Source organism: Sphaeramia orbicularis, chromosome 6, assembly GCF_902148855.1.
Source record: "Sphaeramia orbicularis chromosome 6, fSphaOr1.1, whole genome shotgun sequence".
NCBI lineage: Eukaryota > Metazoa > Chordata > Actinopteri > Kurtiformes > Apogonidae > Sphaeramia > Sphaeramia orbicularis.
In genome coordinates this window covers 4,702,129-4,714,944 of record NC_043962.1, presented here as the reverse complement: position 1 = coordinate 4,714,944, position 12,816 = coordinate 4,702,129, and the positions used below count along the sequence as shown (strand labels likewise).

General features: G+C 36.9%; 2 protein-coding genes across 3 annotated transcripts in view; both read right to left on the bottom strand.

The window, feature by feature from the left end:
• The window catches only part of sntb2 (syntrophin, beta 2), a 37,681-nt gene extending 33,041 nt beyond the window's left edge, over positions 1 to 4,640 (bottom strand). The window contains exon 1 of the mRNA XM_030137342.1: positions 3,554 to 4,640. Coding sequence (XP_029993202.1) covers positions 3,554 to 4,289 — 736 coding nt within the window. The 5' untranslated portion in view covers positions 4,290 to 4,640. The remainder of the gene's footprint in view (positions 1 to 3,553) is intronic.
• Positions 4,641 to 11,938: 7,298 nt separating this feature from the next.
• The window catches only part of spire2 (spire-type actin nucleation factor 2), a 35,578-nt gene continuing 34,700 nt past the window's right edge, over positions 11,939 to 12,816 (bottom strand). Inside the window, exon 15 of one of the 2 annotated variants that reach the window (XM_030137333.1) lies at positions 11,939 to 12,690. In XM_030137333.1, coding sequence (XP_029993193.1) covers positions 12,339 to 12,690 — 352 coding nt within the window. In that variant the 3' untranslated portion in view covers positions 11,939 to 12,338. The remainder of the gene's footprint in view (positions 12,691 to 12,816) is intronic. The other variant, XR_003935681.1, reaches the window with a different exon arrangement.

The window sequence follows — 12,816 nt, the reverse complement described above, 5'->3', positions numbered from 1 at the left end:
CAAGTTTCCGTTCCCGAAGGGCTCTGTGGCCTCTCCCGACTATTTAGTCTTTTTCCACTTTTGCAAAGATTCAATAGTTTAGGATGTGAACTGATCTCCATGGAGCAGCTCCACATCATTCTACCTCCAGTTTGGGTTTTTAAGTTTCGATTAAAGTTTGTATTAGAGCCATGTGGAGACAGAAAAACTTTAATCATTTCAGATCAGTGCTCTATAGTTTATTCATACATGTTACATATATGTATATATTATGTTAACCAGGATCCAATCAGGGCTGAATATGACCTGCTCTTTGGAAATACTAATGACTAATCACTGTCCATTTTAGGGCATTAACCCTCTGGTATCCAGGTGAGCATCATATTCAAACTTTGCACTTCACGTTATAAAAGGTCATATTATTTTTCACAATTTGGTTTAGCTCAGAATTCAGAAGTTGTTCATTTTTACATGATTTTTAAAATTCTGACCCAGCCACTAAAATCAGCACATTGTAAACAATGCTAAATTATCACACGAACATCCTTCTACCAAGTGTAATAATAATAAATAAATAATTTGAAACTCACTCTTCTGTTTTTTTTGTCAGCTTTAAAGAAAAATATCTGATTGTTAATTGTGAAGTTAATTAACTAATTTTTAGACTTATTTTTACCAGTAAGTTAGTTTTATGTTATTTTGTGCTGTGAGGTAACTACACTCTGATTTAGCTCATAATTGGTTCATATTTTGATAAGCACTTACTTCCACATTATATATACACACACAGTATATGCAGAATATAAGTTATAGAACATACATCTATATGTATTACATGTATAATGTTTAATATATGTGTGCAAACCAAGAATCCCTCATGGCTTTCTCTGTGGACTTGATAATGAATACTTTCCGCTTTAGGATGCTAATGTTTTCCCTCACATATCAAATGACACCAGTTAGCTGGTGGCTACACTCAGAATTAGCTGAAAATTAGCAAATTACAGCAGCTCTTATATTACGGCAGTAAAACACTGGGAGAGCATTAACTTTCATTAAATAACTGACTTTAAGGGAAAATATTACAACTAAAAATGTTAATGGATGCAAGCATTCAGAAAAAAGGCCACTGATATATGATGAATGAATAGACACTGATTTTTTTTTTAATCTTACACACACACACACACACACACACACACACTGTATAGATAAAAGTATTGTGACACGTTGAATTTTCCTGCTCTGACTGTAGATAATAATTTTCTACCACAACTAACCATCTACTTTCTTCACATCCCATTGAGGAAGAAAAATCTCCCATTAAACTTTAAAGAAATATTGATGTTCTTATGTCAAATCATCACGAACAGGACATCTTACAGCTGTAGACCTGATGCGTCCCAATATTTATGTCCATACAGTTTATAAGCATCAATATTTCCTTAAAGTTTAATGAAAGATTTTTCTTCCCCAGTGAGATGTGAAGAAAGTAGATGGTTAGTTGTGGTAGAAAATTATTATTTACAGTTGGAGCACGGATTTTTATTTATTTATTTATTTATTTATTTATAGAAATTTAGAGGTAGTAGAACATTTAAAATCACAATCACGGATAAAAAAAAAAAGAAAAAAATCATTTAGAGAAATTAAGTAAAAACTGTCTCTGAGACATTTTTGGAAGCAAAGATAACAGTTTAAACCAAACTAACCAATGCAATGATATTTATCCCAATATAAAACTGTATGATTACATTAGTCATTATTGTTTTGTATCCCAGACCACTGTTAGAAAAGAAACACCTGAATTCAACATGTCCACATACTTTTGTACATTACGTTGAGATCCTGTCTACATCGTTGTCGACATTGTACTGAGCCACATTTGTTTATGTTGTATTATTTAAGGCTAAACGTACACATTTCCTCCCAGATTATTTCCATGTTTTCCTCTTTCTGTTCTAATGGGATCAGTCCAATCAAACCCAGACTAATGTCATCTGTCGACGTTCACTGTGACCCAGACTCAGTCAGATACACAGAGGACAAACTGGGACTGTGAACACATCTGTGCTTACTTTCCTGTTTACACTAATCAAAGGTTTTCTGTTCTGTTGCTACCATTTGAGCCCCTCCAGATCCTCCATACATCTGTGATTATATCACTGATTGTGTTACGTCTAAAGGTGTAAAATGTAGTGGGTTAAAGTCACAGGGACCACGGTGAGTGTGTGTGATGTGAACCCAAAGGCAAACGCTGATTATTTTATTATCTTATTAAGAGTAAATAAATAAACCTTTATCTATTCCAGTATAAACTGGTCCCACTTCAGACTTTGATCACTTTCTCTTATTTACTTTTTCCTACATAACTTTTTTAATCTGTCTGTGTATAAATGTAAGAAGTTGACTTTTAATGGCTGGTGTTGGTCATAAGAGCTAAACAATTTAACATGACATCAATGTCTGTGAGTGGAAATGTGTAAAGTAGGAGATGTAATAGAGTAGATATAGTAGAAGTAGATGTGGTAGAAGTAACAGATGTTTATATAGTACATGCAGTAGAAATAGTAGGTGTAGTAGATGTATTAGAAGTACATGTAGTAAAAATAGAAGTAGTAGATACACATATAGTAGATGTAGTAGATGAAGTAGAAGTAACAGATGTAATGTAGTAGAGATATGTATAGTAGAAGTAGTGGATGTAATGTGGTAGATGTAGTAGAAATACGTGTAGTATAAGTGAAAGTAGTAGAAGTACCTAGTAGATGTAGATTAAATGCAGTAGAAGTAATAGATGTAGTAGAATTTGTGGATGTAATGTGATAGATGTAGTAGAAGTAGTAGAAATATGTGTAGAAGTGAAAGTAGTAGAAGTAGTAGTTGTTGTAGAAGTAGATATATTAGATGTAGTATAAGTATAAGAAGTTGCAGTAGTAGTAGTAGTAGTAGTACTAATCAAAGTAGTGGTGGAAGTATTAATTACTAGGTGTTGTAGTAGTAGTAGTAGTAGTAGTATTTGTAGTAGTAGTAGGAGGAGGAAGAGGAGGAGGAGGAGTAGATGTAGTGGTAGTAAAAGTAGTAGATACAGTAGAAGTAGAAGTTGTAGTAGTAGATGTAGATATAGTAAATGTAGTAAAAGTAAGATGTACTGTAGTACATATAGTAGAAGTAGATGGAGTATATTTAGTAAATGTTGTAGAAGTAGATGTATTAGAAGTACATGCAGTAGTAGTAGTAGTAGAAGTAGTAAATGTAGTAAAAGTAGTAGATATAGTAGTAGTAGTAGTAGTAGAAGTAGAAGTAGTAGTAATAGTAGTTGAAGAAGTAGTAGCAGTAGTTGAAGTAGATGCAGTAAAAGTAGTAGTAGTAGTAGCAGCAGCAGTAGTCGTAGAAGTAGCAGTAGTAGTACTAGTAGTAGTAGTAGTAGTACTAGTAGTAGTAGTACTAGTAGTAGTAGTAGTAGTAGTAGTAGCAGCAGCAGTAGTCTAAACAGACAGGACAGAGGATCCCAGACGGACCACAGGTCTAATCTCGGCCTTTCCAAATCCCCGCTCTGGCGCGGACCACTTACCCTCCAGAGTCACCTCTTTCCCTGCCTTCTTGAGCGCCTGGACCGCTAAGTCGTGCGTCGCCTCCCGGAGGTCGTTCCCGTTCACCGACAGGATCGCGTCGCCCACCCGGAGAGCCCGGCTCTGGTCGGCGGCGAGCCCCGGGAAGATCTTGGAGATGAGGATGGGCATCCGGTTCTCTCGCCCCCCCTTGATACTGATCCCCAGCCCGCCAGACTCCTGTTTGACAACCCGGACCTTCCGCACCGCCTCCGAAGACCCGTCCAAACTAACGGGGAAGTCGCCCTGCCTAGAACCGAAGCTGGACCCGGGGCTGCCGTAGCTAGACCCGGGGCTTCCAAAGTCAGAGTTCGTGCCGTTATTCGGGTACTTCCCGGGGCTGTTCACACCGTAGCTGCCGTCGTACTGACCCCGACTGCCGCCCCCGCGCCCCGGGCTGCCGCTGCGCCCCCTCACGCCGTGGTTCTGGTTCTGGTTCTGGAGCTGGTCTTGAACTGAAGGCGGACCGCGGCTGGGGTTCCCCGGACTCGTTCCCGGGTCGTTTCCGTTCGACATGCCATTCCGCAGGCCCGCCGAAGAGTTGCTGTAGTCCCAGTGACTGCCCCCCGGGCCGCCGACCTCCGCCTCGGCCGTTAAAGTCAGAGTCTCCCGGGTAAGTTCCGCGGCCACTCGGATCCAGCGGTCGCGGAGCAGAAGGTCCAGCTGGCCGTTTTTGTCGGCTCGGGTCCACACTGCCATTCCTGGACGGTGAGCCTGCTCCGAGGCGGCCCGCGTTCACACTAAACTCATCATCAACTTTTTCCTCTTTTTCAGAGTGCGCACAACCCGCGACTAGGCTCCGCCGGCCCGCATCGACACACCCACTCCCACCGCGACCGAGGAGGGGAGAGGCAGGACGGCAACGGCTCCCAAAAAAAAAAAAAAAAAAAAAAAAAAAAAAAAAAAAGCGCAGGCACCGGGGGAAAAAAAAGAACAACCGGCTGAGATGGGCCAGCCTCACCGGGGCTTGTTGATCAATTGAAGCTCTAAAGCTGTTCCACTTCCACCGCAAAGTTAGCGGCAAAACACCGAGCACCTTCCGCAAACACCTTCCGCAGTAAAATATAGACCATTTGTAGAAGGTCTGTTAATTAGATCACTTAATTTAATTAGTTTAGATGTGAAACTCAATTAATGATTATTTGAATAAAATATTTATTATTCTGAAACAGGTAAAGTTTCTTTCATGGTGTTTAACCCTTTCATGCACAGTGGTCACTCCAGTGGTCACTCCAGTGGACAGTTCTTCTCCAGCTGTTCTCCTGTATATTATATTCATGGGTTTTGTTGTTTTAGTTCCATATCAGCCAACACAGTGGACACTTCTGCACCATCCCATACACTGACATTCAGACCATTACTGTAACTGTGCTGTTCTAGATAAACCTGATCTGCACTAACATGTTTGAGCAGAAATCAATTGCTGATTGTTATTAAACTGTAATTAACAGTTTTGGGTTTTTTTTGTTTTTTTACAAATCTTTTTTTGGTTTTTTTTTTGCATATTATCTCCATTAAGTGAGTAATAACTACTACTACTACTACTACTACTACTACTACTACTACTACTGCTACTAATAATAATAATACATTGTATTTGTATGGCACTTTTCGTGGTACTCAGACACTTTACATAGAGCGTAACTAGTATTAAGAGTGTGTTAAAATATGAGAAAAAAAAAAATCAGATTAGCAGCATAAAAAATGTTCTTATTACATAGTATATCAGTAAATACATGTTGCTTTGTTTCAAAAATTAAACACATGGTATCCATCTGAGTCGACATTTTTGCAGCTCCATGAAAAATAAGTTCTTAAAAAAATGTAATCACGTTATTTGTTTTCATGCCTAATGAGGAATAAAAACAGAACAAAAACATCTTGATTAAGGTTCTCATAATTGATGCATGAAAGGGTTAAACATTATTTAAAGTTGAAAAGTGATTTTTTTTTTTCCCCAATAACAACATTTTTGCACACTTATGTATATTTCTTTAATTATCATATTGATAATATATTGTCTAGTACATATTGTACACATTGCTGTTCTAATTATGTCTTAATACAGTGTTTTAATATGCATATTTGGTAGTCAGAGCTATATGTGTGCATACTTAGAAATGTATATATGTATATTTTTTCTATTTTTCTTTTGTTGTTGGATTGATAATTTCTTTCCTGCTATTTTTATTATATTTGAATGGAGCAACTGTAACATAATAATTTCCCTCTGGAATTAATAAAGTATTCTGATTTTGTAAATTAACGGTAATGACCGCGGATGTGTCAGAGTTGTAATACCGCTGCCGACCACTAGGGGTAGCCCCCATTGACTTACACTGAAGTCAGTGGTCACTGTTCATTACTTTTAGGTCATTACTTTTCTTCCACTGCTCATTCCAGTCTCATCTGTTTTTATCCTTTTATCCTGGTTTATAATCGAGTTGGTTAATTCAACTCAGCTGCCCCCGCCACATTGTAATGTTACATGTCACTTATAGCCGACTATATAAAACAAAAATAAATAAAAAACAATTTTCAGAAAACAACACGACAGACAACGAGCACTTAAATGGCCAAATAAATGATGAAAGCTAACAGTCTGAAACCAGCGTATGTCATGAATAATTTAATAAAACAACAGACCAATGAGACCATCTTTTGCTGTGCTAAGCTAACACTAAGCAGATCCAACAGTACAAAACTATTTCTCCACCGCTAAAACGCACTGAGCGAGACAAAGAACAATAAAAATAAAGATCACATAATGAAAAAATTAAGGTGAATGTTGTCTTACCTTTGCTGTTTTCTGATCACATGTTACTTTTAGATGAATGACGCTTCTGCTATCAGCTAATTATGTTAAGTTGAAATGATTCCACTAGAAAAAAACGGACCAGGGTTAAACAGGTTAATAAATAAAATACATATTTTCCTGATAGACAGCTATACTGTTGTAACGTGGCAAAACGTTTCCACTAATAAGACTGTAAAATTACTTGATAATGACTGTTACTGAGTGCTTTCTGAAGTTTGCAGTTTTACCAGTAAACTAGCAATTAGCATTAGCTGACCTCTGACCCCTCGGACTCCCATAATCCCGCCCCTTTTTGTCCAAAAATGTCACTTCCGGCTCCAAAAACCCAACATGGGGAGGAACAAGTCACTAAAGATCTGAGTGCCATCACAGTCCCTCAGTGTGTGGTTAAAATTATTATTTAGGAACATCATGAGATACAAGTGTGAACAAAATATTTGTTTTTTTAATATAATTTCTCTTTAATTTCCTTTTCATGCCATTATTACATCGATTTCATCTTCTTTAACACTACTTCTGTCTAGTTTTATAATTCATATTTTTCTTTTTGTGTCTTTTACACCATTTTCTTCTACTTTTGTGTTCCTACATCTTCTATCTTTTTGCATCTTTTACTCAGTTTTTTTCTTGTGCTTGTTAAATCTTTAACAGTATTATTTTTAATTATTATTTTCATCTTGTTGCATAAATAACCTAAGAGGTCATTTTTTTCTATGCTCTATGTATTCCAACTGGAATCAGTGTTGATGTAATGAAGGTGAGCAGAATAAATATACACTTACAAACAAAACAAAATAAAAAAAAATAATGCCTAATTCTCCTCATAAAACACAGGTGTCAAACATGCGGCCCGGGGGCCAAAGCCAGCCTGCCAAAGGGTCCAATCTGGCCCCCGGGATGAATTTGTGACATGCAAAAATTACACTGAAGATATTAACAATCAATGGTGTCAAAATCCTTTTAATTCAGGTTCCACACACAGACACATACAGTCCAAATACAGTTATAGTTATACAGTTAAATTTCAAGTGGGTCAGACCAGTAAAATATTGTCATAATAACCTATAAATAATGAAAACCACAAATTTTCTCTTTGTGTTTTTTGGTGCAAAAAAGTAAAATTACATGAAAATGTTTACATTATCAAACTATACTTTTACAAAAAATGTGAATAACCTGAACAAATATGAACAAACAAAAATGTCTTAAGAAAAGTAAATGCAATATTCTGCCTGTAACTAAATGTTTTGTGCGATTATAATGCACATGTGTAAATGATAAACTGAAAAACCGAGGCAGAACATTGTTAAAATTACACTTGCTTTTCTTAAGACAATTCAAGTTGTTCGTGTTATTCAGATTTTTAAGGAAACTTTGTAGATGTAAAACCTGATCATAATATAATTTAACTTTTTTCACTGTTATTATTTTACTGGTCTGGCCCACTTGAGATCAAATTGGGCTGAAGGTGGAACTGAACTAAAATGAGTTTGACACCCCTATCATAAAACTACAGCAACAGGCCTGTAGTGAAACATAAATATAGTAAAAAGTAATTTGAGTTTAAAGTAGCAAAAAATAATTTTGTTTGTTAAGTACCCAAACAGAGTATTTGTACCCTTTCCTTCTGCAAACAGACTACTTCATCTAAACCCACATGTAAACTTCTGTGTTGAGGTTTTATTTTGAAGGTGTAATCGTTCCATTTCCTGTCCCGTCGTGCCTCGTGGAGTGGGCTTGGTGCTGCATGTCTGTCTGTGTGCCTGCCTGTCTGTCTGCAGGGTAAACTCAGCCGGATGGATGACTGACAGCCAATCAACACGTCGACCTGTGGATGATTAATTCATGATGAAGGGGGCGGGGCCTGCCGTGGCATTGCAGATCCATGAGTGGGACTAAAGCGTCTTAACTTCACTGGGCGCGTGTCTCTGTCCACGGACACTGAGACACCTTGTTTACATATTCAGAGGACTAGTCATGGACACTTTAACATAGTTTTGTCACTTTTTTTCGCGGAGAAGATGCCTTTTTCACTCTGTTCTTAATCTAAAGTCATTCATTTGCAGTTATTTATTTATTAGTGCATTATTATTAGTGCATTATGAGCGTTTCTATGAAATATAAAGCACATTTTCAGTGAATTTGTGAAAATAGATGGAGATAATCATATAAACCAGGCTGCATCAGTGTTTTTACACAGGAGGAAAGCATATGGAAATGTGTAAATAAAACCAAATAAATACTACAAAACCATTTACTGTTATATTATGCTCTGTATCAACACAATAAAACAAATGTCATGAACCCATGTGGATTCCTCTAATTTATTACCTATCAAACATGGGGCCAAAAATGTACATGCACAAAAAAAAAAAATCATATATAAATCTAAATCATAATAAAAAGCATCATATATCAATATTTTTCCTTCATTTTTCTGCAAAAATCTCTTAAACCACTTCAGTTCTGATCAAAACTACCAAATGTTTAATCATTTTCAGGATTGTAACCCTATGAATACATGATGCCACTTGGTTTATTAAAAAAAAAAAAAAACAGAAAATGTAAAATTAGATGGAAAGATAATTTCTAAAGGTATCACTAAAAAGTCATTAAGGTACTGACAAATTACATCCATACATTACACACACATTTTTATATCAATGAATGACTGCTTTCCCTAGTTTTGATATAATATTTGGTATAAAAAATTATGTTATCTGACTGTACAATGACAGTGTAGGAAAATATTTCAGTTTATCTATCTGATCCTAACTTTACATATAAAATACACTACATAGACAAAAGTATGTGGACACATTGAATTCAGGTGTTCCTTTTCTAACGGGTCTGGGATACAAAACAATAATGACAAATGTCAGAATATATTTTGTTATATTTTGTCTTGATTTTTTTTTATATATATGTCAAATCCTCATGAACAGGACATTTTACAGCTGTAGACATGATGTCCCTCATTATTTTTGTCCATATAGTTTCTAAGCATCAATATTTCTTAAAGTTTAATGGGAGCTTTTTCTTCCTCAGTGAGATGTGAAGAAAGTAGATGGTTAGTTGTGGTAGTAAATTATTACAGTCAGAGCATGAAAAATACATATAAAAAAAAAATTAGGAGGTAGAACATTTAAAGTCAGATTAATGAAAAAAAAAGTAAATCAATGTTGAGAGAAATGACATCAAAACCATCTGAGGTATTTTAGAAGCAAAGGTAACAATTTAAACCAAACTAACCAATGCAATGATATTTATCCCAATATAAAACTATATTGTGACATTTGTCATTATTTTGTATCCCAGACCCCTGTTAGAAAGGAAACACCTGAATTCCATACTTTTGTCCATATGAAACATCTCTAAAGGAGACCAAAAGTCCCTCTGGTCCTAAATGTGTGTTTTCCATGGGTTTGCCAGTGCAGGGAACAGGAACAGTCACAGATTGTGTTTGTCGTTAGACTTTATTGCAGTCGAGGTTTTACTTAGTGTTTACAAAACCAGAGCAGATTGCAAGCGTCCATGGGGAGTGAGCGAGGGGGTGGGGGGGTTCATCTGCTCACTTGGTATGATCCGTCATGCTGAGTGGGTTAAAGGCGCGTTCGGCAGCTTTAGCCCGTTACATTCACAGTGTCACCGCTCTGCATCCATTCAGCAGTACCTGGGATTAAAGCACGACTACGATGCAAAGGAGGCGTCCATACGCAGCAGCCGCTCACACAAGTCCCCTTTCACAGGATTAAAAATACATTTTATTATTATACCAGCTTATAATTGTACAATTCTGATTCTGTGTCTCTAAGTTACATTCATGACAAAACAAGGCATCCTCAGAGAGCTGAAATGCTAGCGATACATGTCGGCTCTGCGCTGCACGGCTTCCAAGTCCAAACCAGCACCTGAAACCTGGGTCCGCCAGGGTCCACCAGGGTCCACCGGGGTCCACCAGGATCCCACTCCCACCGTGACACACTGTGGGGGCTCGGTGCATGAGTGGAAATGTGAACATCAGCTGGGTGAAGTGGTGATGAACATGTGAGAAGGTGGTGTCCAAGTGCTGTTCGTAAAGGCGTCTTTACAGCTCCACAAAGCAGAGTGACCATGAAACGATGCATTTACGACTCCATTTTTACTTCAAATATTCTGAGTATTAGACCCACACTGGGAAAAATATATAGTTTGAGAACTGAGTCATAATATCACTACAATAAAGTTGGAATATTTAGAGAAAAAGGCAAAATTTGCAAGAGAAGAGTCAGAATATTATGAGAAAATGTGAGTAAATTTCTAATATTTCACAAAAGTCAAAATATTAAGAGGATAAAGCTGTGATATTCTGAGGGGAAAAAAAACATAAATAAACTTCGAATTATTAACTTAAAAACTGTAATAAAGTCTTTAAAAAGTTTGATGCAGATAGAATATTGACAGTTACAGATAATCTTGTAATACTGGATTTCTTGTCATGATATTAGGACTTAAAGTTTGTAAAATAAAGCAACTTTATTCTCTTAATGATTTTTCCCCCCAGATATATCTCAACATTATTCATGTATTAACTGGCCTTTTTCTATAGATAGAATATTGACCTTTTCAGTTAATTTTGTAATACTGGATTTTTTTGGTTGTAATATTGTGACTTAAGCCAAAATAAAACAACTTTATTCACATAATGATTGTATTTTTCAGACATATCTCAACTTTAGTCTTGTATTAATTGTCCTTTTTCTTCAAATATTATGACTTTACCACTGATATCATTGATTGTAGGTTTTTTCCCCTCTGTGGGCCTAATACTCTGTCATACTCTTTGGGTTCGTACGTGTTCCCACTAAACCAGGTGTCAAACTCAGGTTCCACATTCAGACCAATATGATCTACAGTGGATCCAACCAGTAAAACAATAACATAATAACCTATAAATAATGACAACTACTAACTTTTCTCTATGTTTTAGAGTGAAAAAAGTAAAATTACATAATGAAAATGTTTACATCTACAAACTATCCTTAAAAAAATGTAAATAACATGAACCTGAAATTTCTTAAGAAAATTAAGTGCAATTTTAACAGTTTTCGACCTCAGTTTATCATTTCCACATGTACATTATAACTTACAGATCACAGTGGATCTACAAATACACAAAACATGTAATAACAGATGGAATATTGGTACAATTACACTGATTTCTCTTAAGACATTTTAGTTTGTTCATATTTGTTCAGGTTATTCATATTTTATGTATTATTTTCTTAATTTTTCTGTTAAACGCCTTCCTTTTATTTATCATTTTCTTCTTTTTAAGTGTTTTCCTTATTACTTTATTCATTTTTTGTAAAGTTTTTCTCATTTTCCTCATTATTTCTCTACCTAAAAAAAGTCTATAAGTCATTTCATGTTCATATTTGTTCAGGTTATTCACATTTTATGTATTATTCTCTTAATTTTTCTGTTAAACGCCTTCATTTTCTTCCTTTTAAGTGTGCTTTCCTTATTACTTTATTCATTTTTTGTAAAGTTTTTCTCATTTTCCTCATTATTTCTCAACCTAAAAAAATGTCTAGAAGTCATTTCATGTTCATGTTCGTTCAGGTTATTCAGATTTTTTGTGAAACGATAGGTTGTAAAAGTAAACGTTTTGGTGTAATTTTCCTTTTTTTAAAGAGAAAAACTTGGGAGTTGTGATTATAAATAGGATATTATTCTATTATTTCACTGGTCTGATCCGCGTGGAATCAAACTGGACTGAATGTGCATTTCATAGACCCATCCCTTGGGTTGGACTGGACCCTTTGGCAGGCCAGTTTTGGGTCGTATGTTTGACACCCCTGCACTAACCCCTTGTTAACACTAGTGTTTGTGTGCGTGGTGATACCGTTGTGCATATGTGTGACAGGGTTACAGCTCTGTCCGTCCCCTTATTCCTTCACTCTGGTGATGGTTTTGTTGTGGAGCTGTGGTGAAGCCGACGGCGTGGACGACGCGTGGAGCTGCTGTTGTAGCCGGTGGGGCTGTGGGGGTGGGTGGGGTGAACGGGGGGGTGGCAGCGGCGGCGGTCTCTGAGCAGCGGCAGCAGCAGCAGCAGCAGCAGCAGCTTTGGCCTCCCTCTTAGGAGTGTTGTTAAGGATGTCCAGGCTTCGACGACTGGATGAAATGACATCGGCCACAAACTTGGTGCATTCGGCGCAGACGTCTCTCAGCGTGCAGCCGTGGGCGTAAAGGTGGGGAAACTCCTCCTCCACGGAGCGGCGGGAGAGGCTACGCAACGACCTGAGGAGAAACACACCACAGGGATGGAAAACTTACACATGGACCTAAGAGAGTGTGTTTTCTATCAGTATTTTCACATCAAGAATGAAATAAAACCAACAAAGATACACAGAGGAGGAGGAATAC